At 49.4% G+C, this 20419-nt stretch overlaps 1 protein-coding gene across 2 annotated transcripts in view; it reads right to left on the bottom strand.

Annotated features, from left to right (window-relative positions):
* LOC134341283 (rho GTPase-activating protein 30-like) overlaps positions 1-20419 on the bottom strand; it is a 100371-nt gene that overhangs the window by 48578 nt on the left and 31374 nt on the right. The window contains exons 4-5 of one of the 2 annotated variants that reach the window (XM_063039157.1): positions 20017-20099; positions 19804-19911 (exon numbers count right to left, since the gene is read on the bottom strand). In XM_063039157.1, coding sequence (XP_062895227.1) covers positions 19804-19911; positions 20017-20099 — 191 coding nt within the window. The remainder of the gene's footprint in view (positions 1-19803; positions 19912-20016; positions 20100-20419) is intronic. The other variant, XM_063039158.1, reaches the window with a different exon arrangement.

The raw sequence follows: 20419 nt of genomic DNA, 5'->3' as shown, positions 1-20419 counted from the left end.
GAGGGTGGAGTCAGGGATGAGGTGTTGAGGGATGAGGGTGGAGTCAGGGATGAGGGATTGAGGGATGAGGGTGGAGTCAGGGATGAGGGATTGAGGGATGAGGGTGGAGTCAGGGATGAGGGATTGAGGGATGAGGGTGGAGTCAGGGATGAGGGATTGAGGGATGAGGGTGGAGTCAGGGATGAGGTGTTGAGGGATGAGGGTGGAGTCAGGGATGAGGGATTGAGGGATGAGGGTGGAGTCAGGGATGAGGGATTGAGGGATGAGAGTGGAGTCAGGGATGAGGGATTGAGGGATGAGAGTGGAGTCAGGGATGAAGGATTGAGGGATGAGGGTGGAGTCAGGGATGAGGGATTGAGGGATGAGGGTGGAGTCAGGGATGAGGGATTGAGGGATGAGGGTGGAGTCAGGGATGAGGGATTGAGGGATGAGGGTGGAGTCAGGGATGAGGGATTGAGGGATGAGAGTGGAGTCAGGGATTGAGGGATGAGGGTGGAGTCAGGGATGAGGGATTGAGGGATGAGGGTGGAGTCAGGGATGAGGGATTGAGGGATGAGGGTGGAGTCAGGGATGAGGGATTGAGGGATGAGAGTGGAGTCAGGGATGAGGGATTGAGGGATGAGGGTGGAGTCAGGGATGAGGGATTGAGGGATGAGGGTGGAGTCAGGGATGAGGGATTGAGGGGATGAGGGTGGAGTCAGGGATGAGGGATTGAGGGATGAGGGTGGAGTCAGGGATGAGGGATTGAGGGATGAGAGTGGAGTCAGGGATGAGGGATTGAGGGATGAGGGTGGAGTCAGGGATGAGGGATTGAGGGATGAGGGTGGAGTCAGGGATGAGGGATTGAGGGATGAGGGTGGAGTCAGGGATGAGGTGTTGAGGGATGAGGGTGGAGTCAGGGATGAGGGATTGAGGGATGAGGGTGGAGTCAGGGATGAGGGATTGAGGGATGAGAGTGGAGTCAGGGATTGAGGGATGAGGGTGGAGTCAGGGATGAGGGATGAGGGATGAGGGTGGAGTCAGGGATGAGGGATTGAGGGATGAGAGTGGAGTCAGGGATTGAGGGATGAGGGTGGAGTCAGGGATGAGGGATTGAGGGATGAGGGTGGAGTCAGGGATGAGGGATTGAGGGATGAGGGTGGAGTCAGGGATGAGGGATTGAGGGATGAGGGTGGAGTCAGGGATGAGGGATTGAGGGATGAGGGTGGAGTCAGGGATGAGGGATTGAGGGATGAGAGTGGAGTCAGGGATGGAGAGGGATGAGGGTGGAGTCAGGGATGAGGGATTGAGGGATGAGGGTGGAGTCAGGGATGAGGTGTTGAGGGATGAGGGTGGAGTCAGGGATGAGGGATTGAGGGATGAGGGTGGAGTCAGGGATGAGGGATTGAGGGATGAGAGTGGAGTCAGGGATGAGGGATGAGGGTGGAGTCAGGGATGAGGGATTGAGGGATGAGGGTGGAGTCAGGGATGAGGGATTGAGGGATGAGGGTGGAGTCAGGGATGAGGGTAGAGTCAGGGATGAGGGATTGAGGGATGAGGGTGGAGTCAGGGTTGAGGGATGAGGGTGGAGTCAGGGATGAGGGATTGAGGGATGAGGGTGGAGTCAGGGATGAGGTGTTGAGGGATGAGGGTGGAGTCAGGGATGAGGGATTGAGGGATGAGGGTGGAGTCAGGGATGAGGGATTGAGGGATGAGAGTGGAGTCAGGGATTGAGGGATGAGGGTGGAGTCAGGGATGAGGGATTGAGGGATGAGGGTGGAGTCAGGGATGAGGGATTGAGGGATGAGAGTGGAGTCAGGGATGAGGGATTGAGGGATGAGAGTGGAGTCAGGGATGAGGGATGAGGGTGGAGTCAGGGATGAGGGATGAGGGTGGATCAGGGATGAGGGATTGAGGGATGAGAGTGGAGTCAGGGATTGAGGGATGAGGGTGGAGTCAGGGATGAGGGATTGAGGGATGAGGGTGGAGTCAGGGATGAGGGATTGAGGGATGAGGGTGGAGTCAGGGATGAGGGATTGAGGGATGAGGGTGGAGTCAGGGATGAGGGATTGAGGGATGAGGGTGGAGTCAGGGATGAGGGATTGAGGGATGAGAGTGGAGTCAGGGATTGAGGGATGAGGGTGGAGTCAGGGATGAGGGATTGAGGGATGAGGGTGGAGTCAGGGATGAGGGATTGAGGGATGAGGGTGGAGTCAGGGATGAGGGATTGAGGGATGAGGTGGAGTCAGGGATGAGGGATTGAGGGATGAGGGTGGAGTCAGGGATGAGGGATTGAGGGATGAGGGTGGAGTCAGGGATGAGGGATTGAGGGATGAGGGTGGAGTCAGGGATGAGGGATTGAGGGATGAGGGTGGAGTCAGGGATGAGGGATTGAGGGATGAGGGTGGAGTCAGGGATGAGGGATTGAGGGATGAGGGTGGAGTCAGGGATGAGGGATTGAGGGATGAGGGTGGAGTCAGGGATGAGGGATTGAGGGATGAGGGTGGAGTCAGGGATGAGGGATTGAGGGATGAGAGTGGAGTCAGGGATGAGGGATTGAGGGATGAGGGTGGAGTCAGGGATGAGGGATTGAGGGATGAGGGTGGAGTCAGGGATGAGGGATTGAGGGATGAGGGTGGAGTCAGGGATGAGGGATTGAGGGATGAGGGTGGAGTCAGGGATGAGGGATTGAGGGATGAGGGTGGAGTCAGGGATGAGGGATTGAGGGATGAGGGTGGAGTCAGGGATGAGGGATTGAGGGATGAGGGTGGAGTCAGGGATGAGGGATTGAGGGATGAGGGTGGAGTCAGGGATGAGGGATTGAGGGATGAGGGTGGAGTCAGGGATGAGGGATTGAGGGATGAGGGTGGAGTCAGGGATGAGGGATTGAGGGATGAGGGTGGAGTCAGGGATGAGGGATTGAGGGATGAGGGTGGAGTCAGGGATGAGGGATTGAGGGATGAGGGTGGAGTCAGGGATGAGGGATTGAGGGATGAGGGTGGAGTCAGGGATGAGGGATTGAGGGATGAGGGTGGAGTCAGGGATGAGGGATTGAGGGATGAGGGTGGAGTCAGGGATGAGGGATTGAGGGATGAGGGTGGAGTCAGGGATGAGGGATTGAGGGATGAGGGTGGAGTCAGGGATGAGGGATTGAGGGATGAGGGTGGAGTCAGGGATGAGGGATTGAGGGATGAGGGTGGAGTCAGGGATGAGGGATTGAGGGATGAGGGTGGAGTCAGGGATGAGGGATTGAGGGATGAGGGTGGAGTCAGGGATGAGGGATTGAGGGATGAGGGTGGAGTCAGGGATGAGGGATTGAGGGATGAGGTGGAGTCAGGGATGAGGGATTGAGGGATGAGGGTGGAGTCAGGGATGAGGGATTGAGGGATGAGGGTGGAGTCAGGGATGAGGGATTGAGGGATGAGGGTGGAGTCAGGGATGAGGGATTGAGGGATGAGAGTGGAGTCAGGGATGAGGGATTGAGGGATGAGGGTGGAGTCAGGGATGAGGGATTGAGGGATGAGGGTGGAGTCAGGGATGAGGGATTGAGGGATGAGAGTGGAGTCAGGGATGAGGGATTGAGGGATGAGGGTGGAGTCAGGGATGAGGGATTGAGGGATGAGGGTGGAGTCAGGGATGAGGGATTGAGGGATGAGGGTGGAGTCAGGGATGAGGGATTGAGGGATGAGGGTGGAGTCAGGGATGAGGGATGAGGGTGGAGTCAGGGATGAGGGATTGAGGGATGAGGGTGGAGTCAGGGATTGAGGGATGAGGGTGGAGTCAGGGATGAGGGATTGAGGGATGAGGGTGGAGTCAGGGATGAGGGATTGAGGGATGAGGGTGGAGTCAGGGATGAGGGATTGAGGGATGAGGGTGGAGTCAGGGATGAGGGATTGAGGGATGAGGGTGGAGTCAGGGATGAGGGATTGAGGGATGAGGGTGGAGTCAGGGATGAGGGATTGAGGGATGAGGGTGGAGTCAGGGATGAGGGATTGAGGGATGAGGGTGGAGTCAGGGATGAGGGATTGAGGGATGAGGGTGGAGTCAGGGATGAGGGATTGAGGGATGAGGGTGGAGTCAGGGATGAGGGATTGAGGGATGAGGGTGGAGTCAGGGATGAGGGATTGAGGGATGAGGGTGGAGTCAGGGATGAGGGATTGAGGGATGAGGGTGGAGTCAGGGATGAGGGATTGAGGGATGAGGGTGGAGTCAGGGATGAGGGATTGAGGGATGAGGGTGGAGTCAGGGATGAGGGATTGAGGGATGAGGGTGGAGTCAGGGATGAGGGATTGAGGGATGAGGGTGGAGTCAGGGATGAGGGATTGAGGGATGAGGGTGGAGTCAGGGATGAGGGATTGAGGGATGAGGGTGGAGTCAGGGATGAGGGATTGAGGGATGAGGGTGGAGTCAGGGATGAGGGATTGAGGGATGAGGGTGGAGTCAGGGATGAGGGATTGAGGGATGAGGGTGGAGTCAGGGATGAGGGATTGAGGGATGAGGGTGGAGTCAGGGATGAGGGATTGAGGGATGAGGGTGGAGTCAGGGATGAGGGATTGAGGGATGAGGGTGGAGTCAGGGATGAGGGATTGAGGGATGAGGTGGAGTCAGGGATGAGGGAGAGGGATGAGGGGGAGTGATGGGATTGAGGGATGAGGGTGGAGTCAGGGATGAGGGATTGAGGGATGAGGGTGGAGTCAGGGATGAGGGATTGAGGGATGAGGGTGGAGTCAGGGATGAGGGATTGAGGGATGAGGGTGGAGTCAGGGATGAGGGATTGAGGGATGAGGGTGGAGTCAGGGATGAGGGATTGAGGGATGAGGGTGGAGTCAGGGATGAGGGATTGAGGGATGAGAGTGGAGTCAGGGATGAGGGATTGAGGGATGAGGGTGGAGTCAGGGATGAGGGATTGAGGGATGAGGGTGGAGTCAGGGATGAGGGATTGAGGGATGAGAGTGGAGTCAGGGATGAGGGATTGAGGGATGAGGGTGGAGTCAGGGATGAGGGATTGAGGGATGAGGGTGGAGTCAGGGATGAGGGATTGAGGGATGAGGGTGGAGTCAGGGATGAGGGATTGAGGGATGAGGGTGGAGTCAGGGATGAGGGATGAGGATGAGGGTGGAGTCAGGGATGAGGGATTGAGGGATGAGGGTGGAGTCAGGGATGAGGGATTGAGGGATGAGGGTGGAGTCAGGGATGAGGGATTGAGGGATGAGGGTGGAGTCAGGGATGAGGGATTGAGGGATGAGGGTGGAGTCAGGGATGAGGGATTGAGGGATGAGGGTGGAGTCAGGGATGAGGGATTGAGGGATGAGGGTGGAGTCAGGGATGAGGGATTGAGGGATGAGGGTGGAGTCAGGGATGAGGGATTGAGGGATGAGGGTGGAGTCAGGGATGAGGGATTGAGGGATGAGGGTGGAGTCAGGGATGAGGGATTGAGGGATGAGGGTGGAGTCAGGGATGAGGGATTGAGGGATGAGGGTGGAGTCAGGGATGAGGGATTGAGGGATGAGGGTGGAGTCAGGGATGAGGGATTGAGGGATGAGGGTGGAGTCAGGGATGAGGGATTGAGGGATGAGGGTGGAGTCAGGGATGAGGGATTGAGGGATGAGGGTGGAGTCAGGGATGAGGGATTGAGGGATGAGGGTGGAGTCAGGGATGAGGGATTGAGGGATGAGGGTGGAGTCAGGGATAGGGTTGAGGGATGAGGGTGGAGTCAGGGATGAGGGATTGAGGGATGAGGGTGGAGTCAGGGATGAGGGATTGAGGGATGAGAGTGGAGTCAGGGATGAGGGATTGAGGGATGAGGGTGGAGTCAGGGATGAGGGATTGAGGGATGAGGGTGGAGTCAGGGATGAGGGATTGAGGGATGAGGGTGGAGTCAGGGATGAGGGATTGAGGGATGAGGGTGGAGTCAGGGATGAGGGATTGAGGGATGAGGGTGGAGTCAGGGATGAGGGATTGAGGGATGAGGGTGGAGTCAGGGATGAGGGATTGAGGGATGAGAGTCAGGGATGAGGGATTGAGGGATGAGGGTGGAGTCAGGGATGAGGGATTGAGGGATGAGGGTGGAGTCAGGGATGAGGGATTGAGGGATGAGGGTGGAGTCAGGGATGAGGGATTGAGGGATGAGGGTGGAGTCAGGGATGAGGGATTGAGGGATGAGGGTGGAGTCAGGGATGTGGGATTGAGGGATGAGGGTGGAGTCAGGGATGAGGGATTGAGGGATGAGGGTGGAGTCAGGGATGAGGGATTGAGGGATGAGGGTGGAGTCAGGGATGAGGGATTGAGGGATGAGGGTGGAGTCAGGGATGAGGGATTGAGGGATGAGGGTGGAGTCAGGGATGAGGGATTGAGGGATGAGGGTGGAGTCAGGGATGAGGGATTGAGGGATGAGGGTGGAGTCAGGGATGAGGGATTGAGGGATGAGGGTGGAGTCAGGGATGAGGGATGAGGGATGAGGTGGGAGAGGGATTGAGGGATGAGGTGGAGTCAGGGATTGAGGGATGAGGGTGGAGTCAGGGATGAGGGATTGAGGGATGAGGGTGGAGTCAGGGATGAGGGATTGAGGGATGAGGGTGAGGGATGAGGGTGGAGTCAGGGATGAGGGATGAGGGATTGAGGGATGAGGGTGGAGTCAGGGATGAGGGATTGAGGGATGAGGGTGGAGTCAGGGATGAGGGATTGAGGGATGAGGGTGGAGTCAGGGATGAGGGATTGAGGGATGAGGGTGGAGTCAGGGATGAGGGATTGAGGGATGAGGGTGGAGTCAGGGATGAGGGATTGAGGGATGAGGGTGGAGTCAGGGATGAGGGATTGAGGGATGAGGGTGGAGTCAGGGATGAGGGATTGAGGGATGAGGGTGGAGTCAGGGATGAGGGATTGAGGGATGAGGGTGGAGTCAGGGATGAGGGATTGAGGGATGAGGGTGGAGTCAGGGATGAGGGATTGAGGGATGAGGGTGGAGTCAGGGATGAGGGATTGAGGGATGAGGGTGGAGTCAGGGATGAGGGATTGAGGGATGAGGGTGGAGTCAGGGATGAGGGATTGAGGGATGAGGGTGGAGTCAGGGATGAGGGATTGAGGGATGAGGGTGGAGTCAGGGATGAGGGATTGAGGGATGAGGGTGGAGTCAGGGATGAGGGATTGAGGGATGAGGGTGGAGTCAGGGATGAGGGATTGAGGGATGAGGGTGGAGTCAGGGATGAGGGATTGAGGGATGAGGGTGGAGTCAGGGATGAGGGATTGAGGGATGAGGGTGGAGTCAGGGATGAGGGATTGAGGGATGAGGGTGGAGTCAGGGATGAGGGATTGAGGGATGAGGGTGGAGTCAGGGATGAGGGATTGAGGGATGAGGGTGGAGTCAGGGATGAGGGATTGAGGGATGAGGGTGGAGTCAGGGATGAGGGATTGAGGGATGAGGGTGGAGTCAGGGATGAGGGATTGAGGGATGAGGGTGGAGTCAGGGATGAGGGATTGAGGGATGAGGGTGGAGTCAGGGATGAGGGATTGAGGGATGAGGGTGGAGTCAGGGATGAGGGATTGAGGGATGAGGGTGGAGTCAGGGATGAGGGATTGAGGGATGAGGGTGGAGTCAGGGATGAGGGATTGAGGGATGAGGGTGGAGTCAGGGATGAGGGATTGAGGGATGAGGGTGGAGTCAGGGATGAGGGATTGAGGGATGAGGGTGGAGTCAGGGATGAGGGATGAGGGATAGGGTGGGTGTTGAGGGATGAGGGTGGAGTCAGGGATGAGGGATTGAGGGATGAGGGTGGAGTCAGGGATGAGGGATTGAGGGATGAGGGTGGAGTCAGGGATGAGGGATTGAGGGATGAGGGTGGAGTCAGGGATGAGGGATTGAGGGATGAGGGTGGAGTCAGGGATGAGGGATTGAGGGATGAGGGTGGAGTCAGGGATGAGGGATTGAGGGATGAGGGTGGAGTCAGGGATTGAGGGATGAGAGTGGGATGAGGGATGAGGGATGAGGGTGGAGTCAGGGATAGGGTTGAGGGATGAGGGTGGAGTCAGGGATGAGGGATTGAGGGATGAGGGTGGAGTCAGGGATGAGGGATTGAGGGATGAGAGTGGAGTCAGGGATTGAGGGATGAGGGTGGAGTCAGGGATGAGGGATTGAGGGATGAGGGTGGAGTCAGGGATGAGGGATTGAGGGATGAGGGTGGAGTCAGGGATGAGGGATTGAGGGATGAGAGTGAAGTCAGGGATTGAGGGATGAGGGTGGAGTCAGAGATGAGGGATTGAGGGATGAGGGTGGAGTCAGGGATGAGGGATTGAGGGATGAGGGTGGAGTCAGGGATGAGGGATTGAGGGATGAGGGTGGAGTCAGGGATGAGGGATTGAGGGATGAGAGTGGAGTCAGGGATTGAGGGATGAGGGTGGAGTCAGGGATGAGGGATTGAGGGATGAGGGTGGAGTCAGGGATGAGGGATTGAGGGATGAGGGTGGAGTCAGGGATGAGGGATTGAGGGATGAGAGTGAAGTCAGGGATTGAGGGATGAGAGTGGAGTCAGGGATGAGAGATTGAGGGATGAGGGTGGAGTCAGGGATGAGGGATTGAGGGATGAGGGTGGAGTCAGGGATGAGGGATTGAGGGATGAGGTGTTGAACGGTATCGGATCGATTGCTGGAATGGGGCAAGTGTGCATGCGGCCGATTGATTCGATTGCAACCTCAGCATTGCTGGGCTATTTTGAAAAACCAGGCTGGATAAAGTTCAGGGAGGCGGATGCCTACAACCATCGCCCTAACATAGAGTAATATGCGGGATCTGTGATTGACTAGAGAGGGAAATGTGTCACCGTTAGTAAACACTTCTGTGTGAGGGCAAGTCAGAAGCCATGGGTGCTCTTCCCGGCGCCAAGAGCATGCCAAATTGTGATTATTCACAAAGAATACACAGACATTTCTTTGACACCAGAGACACGAGAGGCATGTGGCAGGGTATTCAGTCCATAATGGACTACAGTTCACCCTGGGCATCAGAATATCAAGATTCAAGATTCAAAAAACTTTATTGTCATTCTAACCGTACATCGGCTCTGCAGGGCAGAGTGAGACAGCGTTTCCCAGGAGCGGTGCAATCATAACATAACAATCGCAACACTAAATAATAAACATAACAATAAATAGTAAAACACAACAGCCACATGTCAGTTATAAGTGTGCAGTGCAAGTTAAAAGTGTCCAAAGCAGAGTCGGGTGGCGCAGCTATTTAGCAGTCTGACTGCCTGTGGGAGGAAGCTGTTTAGTAGCCTTGTGCTTTTAGTTTTGATGCTCCTGTAACGTTTGCCTGATGGCAGAAGAATAAACAGTTCATGGAGAGGGTCTGAGGGGTCTTTAATGATGTACCTTGTCTTCTGGAGGCATCGACTCTGAAAGAGGTCTTGGACAGAAGGTAGGGAGACCCCAATAACCTTCTCTGCTCCCCTAACCACCCTCTGCAAGGCTTTTTTGTCAACAGCCCTGCAGCTGGAGTACCAGGTTGTGATGCAAAAGGTCAGCACACTCTCAACCACGCCTCTGTAGAATGTAGTTAAGATGTTAGTGGGGAGTGATGCTTGTTTAAGCTTCCTCAGAAAGTGCAATCTCTGCGGGGCCCGTTTCACAATCCCAGTGGTGTTCCTGGACCAGGTGAGGTTGTCCGAGATCTGCACCCCAAGGAACTTGATGTTTTCCACTCTCTGCACTGTGGAGCCGCTGATGCTGAGGGGTGTGGGCTCAGGCTGAGACCATCTGAAATCGACGATCATCACCGGCATCTGTCGTGAAATCTGTTGTTTTGCGGCATCGGTGCATTGAAACGCATAGAAATAAAAACACTACAAATTACAATATATACATATAAAAAAAATAAACAGCCAAAAGGAGAGGGAATAATAATGAGGTAGTGTTCATGGGTTCATTGTCCATTCAGAAATCGGGTGGCAGAGGGGAAGAAGCTGTTCCGGAAACGTTGAGTGTGGGTCTTCAGGCTCCTGTCCCTCCTCCCCGATGGTAGCAATGACAAGAGGGCATGTCCTCGGTGATGGGGGGGTCTCTAATGATGATGCCTCTCAAAGTCGGCATCCACCTTCTGAATGTGTCCACGATGCTGGGGAGGCGAGAGCCCTAGATGGAGCCGGCTGAGTTTACAACTTTCTGTAGCTTTTTCCGATCCTGTGCAGTGGGACCTCCGCACCAGTGTTGCAACGATAGTGACACCTCTCTTCCTGACAGACGCTCGGTTTGATGCAGCGAACAACGAGCCGGCAAGGAAGGACTCTCCTCCCCGCGAGGAGCAGAGACTCCGGACACGGCTGACGTGAGGAAACCCCTGGACAAAGTCAGCCCATGTGAAGTTACGGGGCCTGGGCAACATAGCTGGTCAGGCACTGGTTGACTGTGCAATCCAGCTAACAGAGATTCTAACAGACATCTTTCTAGAACAGTCCACTTGTCTCCTCAGGCTTCAGGGCAACTACTGTCATTCCGATGCCCAACAGCCTTAACGACTACCGCGCAGGGTGCTGACCTCAACGATAATGAAGTGGTTTGAGTCTGGTTATGAATGGCATTAAATCTCCTTACTGGCAAGATAACGGCACGCTCAGGTTCACCGGCTTCTCCAGTGTTGTCACTGTCTTTTGTAAATGTCTGCTTTTCGATCACAAGACCCTGCTGGACATTGAGAACTTGGACTGCTGCAGGTCCAGTCCGTCAGTGGATTTTGCGTTGGCGGAAGAGCTGGAGGAGCTGGGCTTAGTGCCGATTGTGTTGTTTCCTGCATCAGAGAAGCGGAGGAGGAGTGTGTGCGCAGAGCGGCGTGCGGTCTAACAGCGAGTAGCTGTCTTAATCGCTTTTCTTGTGACTGCAAGACCCTGTCGGACATTGATAACGTGGAATGCTGCAAGTCTGATTCACTGAGTTATTGGCGGCCGGCGTGGGAGCTGTGTGACCTCGGTCATCGCGAAGCCTGGGCCTTGGACTGCAGTGTCACCTGTTTACGGCCACCCAGGAGAGAGGCGTTGGAGTCGGGTGCTCCACCAGAGGAGGTGGGGCATAGCATCTAAACTGGAAACGGTTTTGCCCCAGTGTTCGCTCGGCAGAAGACAAGCTGTATTGTGTTAGAATTCAGATTGCTACAACATTCATGGAATCAGGGACTTGGACTCTATTTTTTGTGTGACGGTGTCTGGTGTGCTTTGCGCTATGTCTAACCGGTGGTGTTTTGCACCTTGGCCCCAGAGTAATTCTGTTTCGTTTGGTTGTATTCATGGTTGAATGCAATTAAAAATGAGATGAATTGTACACTCTCCAGTTCACATATTGGTCCACAGCGTTTGCACTCCACTCTGTCCTGTCCTACCTGGTGCCTCACACACTAGGATTCTCTTTATTGCCTTCACCTGACCATTTAATACAATCAACCCTCAGAAACTGGTGGGTAAACTGTCCTCACTGGACTTCAGCACCATTCTCTGTAACTGGATCCTGGACAACTTGACAGAAGGACCAGTCAATCAGTGTTGGCAGCAACATCTCCAGCTCCATCATGCTGCGCTCCCTAGAGATGTGTTCGCAGCCCCTCTGCTGTTCCAGTTCAAACCAAATCAAGGTTGCTGATGACACAACAGTGGCTGGCCTCGTTAACAATGATGATGAGATGGTGTGAGGAGAGGAGACAGAGCAGCTGCTAGAATGGTCTGACCACAACACCTTGAGACTCAACATGGACAAGACCAAAGAGATGATTGTGGACTTTAGGAAGGTGTAGGCTGCCCACTCCTCGCTGCACACACACACAGCGCCTCCAGGAACAAAGCTAGGAGCAGCAAGTTTCTGCGAGTGCCCACAAGAGACAATCTCACCTGGTCTCCTCTTTCTGAGGAGATTGAGGTGTGCATGTATTCCACACCCCCACCATCCTAAACAATTTCTACAGGAACACCATCCAGAGTATCCTGACCAGTTGCATCACCGTCTGGTACAGGAATTGCAAGGCACCTGGCCACAAGTCCCCACAAAAGATTGCGAGACTGCTGAGAGGATCCTCGGGGTCTCTCTCTCTCACCCATTCAAGATCATTACCAGAGCACTTAGCATTGTCAGTGGTCCCTCACATCCGTCCAACAATCTCTCTGACCCCCTACCATCAGGCAGGAGGTACTGTAGCATTAGAACAAGGTCTGTTTGGATGGGAAGCAGTGGGACTATAGTACCCCCTGTCACTACCCAGGTCTCATCATGTACGGAGCCCCAGTGCTGTACTGAATACTGTTTAGTTTTTGACTGTGCCGTAAGTGCTCCTTATTAATTGATAATTTATTTGAGGTAATATTACTTTGCTATGTTTGTAAGTTACATGTACGTACTGTGTTGTGCACCTCGTTCTGACGGAAGGTTTGGTGTTATATGTATATACGGTTGAACGGCCATGAACTTGAACATGAACCTGATTGGGTCTACTATGCCAAAGGCCCCTCTCGTTTTTCATGGGCGATCGAGTGCACATGTTGTCGTCTCCGCAGCCTCAGTTCATAGGTTTTGCACTGGAAGATGTGCAGCGTGTGCGGTTATGGTCATGGCTCAGTAAAGTTGTTTGATCATACTACTCTCTTGCTGTTCTTGTACCGCAGGTACGTTACATTTGGTGGTGGCAGTCTAAACGAGAATGGTCTCCCTACTCCAAGCACCCTGTCCACAGCTATGGAAATACTTGGAATACTGTGAGCAGGTTTGGGCCCATTACCTTAGAAAGGACACGCTGACATTCAAGAGGTTCACGAGAATGATCTAGAATGAAAGGGTTACCATTATGGCAAGAGATTGGGGCTGAGAGGAAAATCAGATCAGTCATGATGAAATGGAGGAGCAGACCTGATGGGCCAAATGGCCTAATTCTGCCCCTATACCTTATGGTCTTATGAGGAGCGTTTGATGGCTCTGGGCCTGTACCCACTGGAATTCGGGAAGGAGAAATTCTTATTGAAACTTATGAATGGAGTGGATATGGAGAGGATGTTTCCTTTGGTGGGGGAGTCTAGGACTAGAGGGCACAGCCTCAGCATAGAGGAAGGTTCATTTAGAACGACAATAAGGAGGAATTTATTTTGCCAGAGGGTGGTGGAACTCATTGCTACAGGTGGCTGTGGAGGCCAAGTCATTGGGTATATCTAAGGCAGAGATACCTTAAGCTAGGGTACCGGTGACCCCTGTTTCCATCCAGGGGGTCAGTGTGGACATGGTGGAGGATTACAAATACCTGGGGATACGAATTGACAATAAACTGGACTGGTCAAAGAACACTGAGGCTGTCTACAAGAAGGGTCAGAACCGTCTCTATTTCCTGAGGAGACTGAGATCCTTTAACATCTGCCTGGATGATGCTAAGGATGTTCTACGAGTCTGTGGTGGCCAGTGCTATCGTGTTTGCTGTTGTGTGCTGGGGCAGCAGGCTGACGGCAGCAGACACCAACAGAATCAACAAACTCATCCGTAAGGCCAGTGACGTTGTGGGGATGGAACTGGACTCTCTCACAGTGGTGTCTGAAAAGAGGATGCTGTCTAAGTTGTATGCCATCTTGGACAATGTCTCCCATCCACTACATAATGTACTGGTTGGGCACAGGAGTACATTCAGCCAGAGACTCATTCCACCGAGATGCAACACAGAGCGTTATAGGAAGTCATTCCTGCCTGTGGCCATCAAACTTTACAACTCCTCCCTTGGAGGGTCAGACACCCTGAGCCAATAGGCTGGTCCTGGACTTATTTCCTGGCATAATTTACATACTACTATTTAACTATTTATGGTTTTATCACTATTTATTATTTATGGAGCAACTGTAACGAAAATCCAATTTCCCCTGGGATCAATAAAGTATGACTATGACTATGAATAGGTTCCTGATTAATCAGTCCATGAAGGGATAACCTGAGAAGGCAGGAAATTGGGGCTGAGAGAGAAACGGTGGAGCAAACTCAGCGAGCCAAATGGCCCAATTTGGCTTCTATATTTTATGTCTGAAGGCTGGAAGAAGCAACGAAACTCAAACTGCTCTGTATGCTCTCGCCAGAAGTCAGGCAGAAGTACTTCGCTGTTCTGCAATCTGAACTGACAGACACGTTTGAGGTTTTGGGCAATGTTTGGAGGACGCAGGACAATATCTTAATCAGAACGCTTCCGATTCTCCCAGCTGCGACAGATCCCGACGAGAAGGTAGATGATTTCATCACAAGACTGACCATAATGACACAGGAATGCACGGACAAAGACGTTCCCTTTCCCTCTTGTATGTGTTGCTTTCTATTTCCCCGCGTGGATTGTTTGAGTCCGAGATGGGAAGACACGGGACTCTATCCCAAACGCACGAGTTTTCCTGGGACAGAACGTGCTTCAGGAAGCAGTCAACCGAGGCCCTAGGCAGGTTCTGCCAATCCCATCTCACAGACTGTGGCAGTTCCGAAAACAGCAAAGTTTGCCAGCAGACACCGACCCGCAGCCCACAGCCTCCACAGAGATTTCGGGACAGAAATTGGATTAGAAACATAACAAGGCGTTGTAATGTATTGAGCGTATTGGATGGAACCCCGCGTTGAATTGTTTATCACAAGAGAACCAGCGCGTTTTCCAAACGGACAATACCGTTATCCGTGGTCCTTAAGTTCAAGTTTAAGGAAGTTTTACAAGGCTGTCCAGTCAGCCCAACAGGTAGGAAAAGAACTCGATTGACTACAGAACAACTGGCCAGCAAGGAGCAAATCTGCCATAAGCAAGAGGCCATGAACCACATCTACGCTCTGCGCGCCAGGCAGCGAATGCTTGGTGCGAGAGACTTCTCACAGGACCACTGGCGTTGTCACGGTCAGGGAGCAGAACCTCAGCTGGCAGACGGACGAATTATCAGGTGACATTTAGATCTAATACACCATCAAACTGCAGAAACGTAAGGAATACTCTGAAGTAAAGTGGATATTAAAGTAAGGAAAGATTAGCCTCCAAACTCCGTACCCTGCTAAACTGCGAGTGTTTTATGAAGATTGGACGCAGCTGTATCAAACGGTGGAAGAGGCGACTACAGACATGAACACCAGAGGACTGCCCGTCAGCGTGATCAAACCAAGGGACAGTCTGGTTGAGCAGTTATCCCGATCTGCTTGGGAAATAGTAAGAGAACCGAGAAAGCCGGGGACGGGAGGAGGACGAGAGAATATCAGGAAGAGACTGATTTTTCTACAGACAACCCTCACCCCCTCCAGAAGAGCCATAAGGTTTGGATAACTTTAAAAGTGTTGATAAGCTAAACGGGAGCGAAAATAGACGGTGCTATACCTATCTCAAGAAATACTTATTATAATGTGGATTTTATATTACTCATTTTTTATTCATTCATTCACTCCTTTTTTCCCCACCTAAGTCAGAATATATATATGGGAGGAATACACAGGGAAATCTTTTCTGTGCAATGGACATAGACATGTTCACTTACTTTTATAGGTACTGCAACGGGGGCCCTCAACTCACAGGTAGGAGGGGCTGTCCCCCAGGCTAGACGTTTCCTCCAGCTCAACCCAGGGTCATCTAGAGACCCCAGCCTTGGAATCACACCTTCATTGCCTTTTTTTATTATTCGCGTTTCTTGGTTCTTATTTGTTCAGGGAGTAGATCAATTAAATTTTATTCTGCTAATTTCAATGATATATTGACAGATAAGTACACATGGCTAAGAGCAAAGCAAAATTCATTTCTTTTAATGTCAATGGGTTGTTAAATCCAATCAAACGCAGTAAAATTTTATCCAAAATGAAAAAAGAACAAGCCCATGTAGTATATTTACAGGAAACTCACTTAAGTGATAATGAACATGGAAAATTAAAGAGAATGGGCTTCACTAATTTATTTTTCTCCTCATATAAATCAGGACATAGGAGAGGAGTTGCTATTCTCATCTCAAGCAAGCTAAATTTTGAAAAAGTATTTGAAATGGGAGATAAGGAGGGCAGATATATTCTGGTAAGGGGGAATATAGACAGAAATTAAGTTACTTTATTGAATATATACGCACCCCCAGGAAGCGATATTAGTTTCTTTTAGAAATTTACTAACATTATGGTAACGGAAACAGAAGGTCTCCTGATATGAGGGGGAGACTTAAATTTACAATCACAACCAAAGTTAGACTCTTCCAATAGAAAAATCTATGAAACAAAATCCTTATATAAGAAAGTTAACACAGGATGTTAGTCTAATTGATATATGGAGGGACCTTTCCCCCAACAGAAGGGATTACACTCATTTTTCTGCCCCCATTCTGTAAATAAAAGAATAGACTATTTCATAACATTTGGAGAAGACAAAGACAAAATAAACACCTGTGGAACTGGGACAGTAGATGTAAGTGACCATGCACCTATATATTTATCTGTTGATTTTGTCCTGCTACCAAAGAATACTATTTGGAAACTAAATTCAAGTCTACTCAATGATCCCTATTTTAAGGAACAAATTAAAAAAGAAATTGGTCTTTACTTAGAATTCAATGATAATGGAGAGGTTTCACCTCCCATTCTATGGGATACTATGAAGGCTGTCTTAAGAGGGAAAATCATAGCGATATCTTCATATAAGAAAAAAATAAGGAATAAAACATCAGAGGAATTACAAAACAGGCTGAAGGAACTAGAAAAAAAACACATTGAATTTGGCACAGGATACATTAGAGGAAATTTTAAAAATTAGGAATGAAATTAATAGTTTGGCTACGCAAGAAACCAGAAAAAATTTAATGTTTCTGAAACTGAGACATTATGAAAGTGGATCTAAGTCTATGAAATTACTGGTGTGGAAACTGAAAAAAAAAGGTAGCAGAAAATACAATTCATAGGATTAGGGATCCAAGAACAAAAATGATAAAAAAAAAGATAAGCTAAGTGAAATTCAAGAAGCTTTTGAAGTGTTTTGCAAAACTCTATATTCCAAAGTCCCAGGGGGAAGCATAACCCAAATTGACACTTTCCTGAATTCTCTAGAGTTACCCACTTTAAGCGAAGAACAAAATAGAACGATGACTGCTGACATAACTGAAGTTGAACTAAAAGCTGCAATTAGCAGGCTTAAATTAAGCAAGTCACCAGGTTCAGATGGGTATACGGCAGAGTGGTACAAAGAATTTAAAAATGAGTTAATTCCTGTCTTACTCCCCACACTGAACTGGGCTCGAAAAAAGGCACAAATGCCCCCCAGCTGGAAGGAGGTGATAATCTCAGCTACACCGAAAGAAGGCAAGGATAAAATGGAATGTGGGTCACTTAGACCAATATCCATTCTTACTGTAGATTGTAGATTATTTACCTCCATCAAGGCCAAATGATTAGAAGAGTTTCTACCCACACTGATACATAATGATCAGACAGGTTTTATACAACAATGCCAAACACAAGACAATATACAAAGGACACTTCACATTATGGATCATAAACAAAAAAATAAAATTGAAGCAATAGTGGTAAGCGTGGACGCTGAAAAGGCATTTGATTCCGTTAATTGGAATTTTCTTTACAGAGTTTTATGTAGATTTGGTTTCCATGACACAATTATTAAAACTATACAGGCACTGTATGACGACCCTGCTGCTAGGATTAAAATCAATGGATATTTATCAAATAGTTTTACTCTAGAAAGGGGCACGAGACAGGGTTGTGCATGGTCACCGCTACTCTTTGCATTATCTCTAAGGAACAGAGCATAAATTGGCCTGTTACGCAGATGACATTTTGATCTATTTAGGGCAACCAACATACTCTTTACCTAAATTGATGCAATCCTTTGAACAATATGGTCAATTATCAGGATACAAGATCGACATAGATAAAGCCCAATTACTTTCATATAACAATAGCCCACCAAGAGAAATTGAAAGTAGATATCCTTGGACATGGCAAACAGAGTCTTTCAAATATTTGGACATTATTATGCCAAAAGATTTGGCAAAATTATCAGAATGCAATTATCAGCCTATATATAAAAAAAATTAAGAAAGCTATAACAAGATGGAACCTAATTCCTTTTTTTAGTCTTAGGTCAAGGATTGAATCCATTAAAATGAATATACTGCCCAGACTATTATATCTCTTTCAGACCCTACCAATAGAGATTAATCAAAATCAACTCAATGAGTGGAACAAAATGTTATCAAGATATAGATGGCAAGGTAAAAGGCCTAGAGTTCATCTCAAAACTTTGCAATTAGCCAAGGAAAAGGGGGGATGGGGCCTACCTTCTCTTACAGATTATTACTTTACAGCACAGTTGAGGCTGTGATATGCTGGTGCAACCCATCATATGACACTCGATGGAAAAACATTGAGGAGAGGATACTTTCCACCCCCATACAAGCAATTTTGGCTGATAACAACCTACAAAGGTGCATAAATACTATTGATAACCCCTGGGTGAAATGGACTCTTAAAATATGGAAAACTATTATAAACTAGAGGGAGATATTACAATTCTTAAATGGTGTGCAAATGACTCGGATTTTATGCTGAATAAACTGGATGCTAGATTTAAGGACTGGACAGCTAAAGGAATAACAGCTATTTGTAATATAATGAAAGAAGGAACACTGTTCAGTTTGAAATGCTCAAAGAGAAACACTTATTAGAAAAACAAGACTTTTATCAGTATTTACAGATGCAACAGTATGTTAATAGGAGGGTAAAAAATATAACCAAGGCAAGTACATGTTTGATAGAGCTAATTAGAAAAGCATGTAATTCAGATAACAGTAGTAGAATCATTTCAAGCATGTGTAAGGGTTTGTCAAATCTTAAAACACATTCAACTTCATACATTAAAACAAAATGGGAGAAGGAGGGAGGGATAATAATATCTGAGGAAGACTGGACAATAATCTGGAGGTATTAATGGAAGTGTACCAGTTCACAGAAATGGAGGGAGTTCGGGTGGAAAAACTTGATAAGGTATTTTATTTCACCCTCTCAGAAATCCCATTATACTAGTAACTCCCCTGCTTGCTGGAGAAATTGTGGAAATCAAAATGCAAACCAATATCATATTTTCTGGGAATGCCCCATTTTCAAAGACTATTGGAGTGGGATACACAATGCTGTACAAGACATCTTTAAATGTGAAATACCCTTAGAAAGTAAGACCATATACTTTGGGTATATACCTCAAGAATGGTTGTAAAGAGATAAATATTTAATGAATATACTGCTGGTGGCTGGTAAAAAGACCCTTACCAGGAAACAGTTATCACAGGAGAGCCCAACTTTAAATGTATGGATGGAAATTACAATGAACATTTACAAAAAGGAGAAGATAACAGCATCTGTTAATCATAAATTGGAACAATTTAATTCCTACTGGGAAAAATGGTTTAACTACATAACACCTCATAGGCCTGATTTTATTCTCACAAATCAACGAATATGTTGTAAAAAGAGATCACTCCCGACTTGAACATAGTTTTCTCCTTTTGCTTGTTCTTTCTTTCCTCTCTTTTCTATAAGTGTATACCTCAGATAAATATTCTGTGGAGAAGTGTGGCATATATGACTATATGATATATACGTACAATATCTGAAATACATCTTATGGAAAAGTTTGTTTGATGATGAACTTCAATAAAAAATAAATTACAAAAAAAAATAGAAGGGGAGTGAGGGATGAGGAATGAAGGAGGGGGAGTGAGTGATAAAGAGTGAAGGGGGAGTGAGGAGAAGGAGTGAGGGAGGAGGAGTGAGGTAGGAGCAGTGAGGGAGGGGAGTGAGAGATGAGGGGTAAGAGAGCGACTGAGCTGGTCCTACCTCAGCAGGTTGGGGGCCCAGACAATAGCCAGATTACGAGCGTGCATGTTGGTTTGCTGACTGTGGGAAGCCATTCGCAGGAGGTGCCTCATTAGGTACTCCAGGGTCCTGGGAACAAGAGAGTCATCAGAGGGGTAGGGTGGAGGGTGAGGAAGTGCAATGCTGTGAGGGGATCAGTGAGGGAAGGTAAGTGAGAGTGCGAGGGATTTTTACCTGTAATGGGAGGGGGGCAGTTCCTGTAGAACCTGACGAATTTTCAGGAGACGATCAGCTTCCATCTGTGTGTTCACAGCATCCTGACAACCAAGCAGTTCAGAGTGTGAGCAAGTAGTTGGGGGTGTGATTCCTATTATCTGACCCGTGTCCTGGGAGTGTGTGATGGGACAGTGTAGAGGGAGATTCACTCTGTGTCTGACCTGTACCCTGGGAGTGTGTGATGGGACAGTGTAGAGGGAGTTTCACTCTGTGTCTGACCTGTACCCTGGGAGTGTGTGATGGGACAGTGTAGAGGGAGATTCACTCTGTGTCTGACCTGTACCCTGGGAGTGTGTGATGGGACAGTGTAGAGAGAGTTTCACTCTGTGTCTGACCTGTACCGTGGGAGTGTGTGATGGGA

Source organism: Mobula hypostoma, assembly GCF_963921235.1.
Source record: "Mobula hypostoma chromosome 13 unlocalized genomic scaffold, sMobHyp1.1 SUPER_13_unloc_1, whole genome shotgun sequence".
In the NCBI taxonomy this organism is placed as follows: domain Eukaryota; kingdom Metazoa; phylum Chordata; class Chondrichthyes; order Myliobatiformes; family Myliobatidae; genus Mobula; species Mobula hypostoma.
This window is presented reverse-complemented; position numbering and strand designations above follow the sequence as displayed.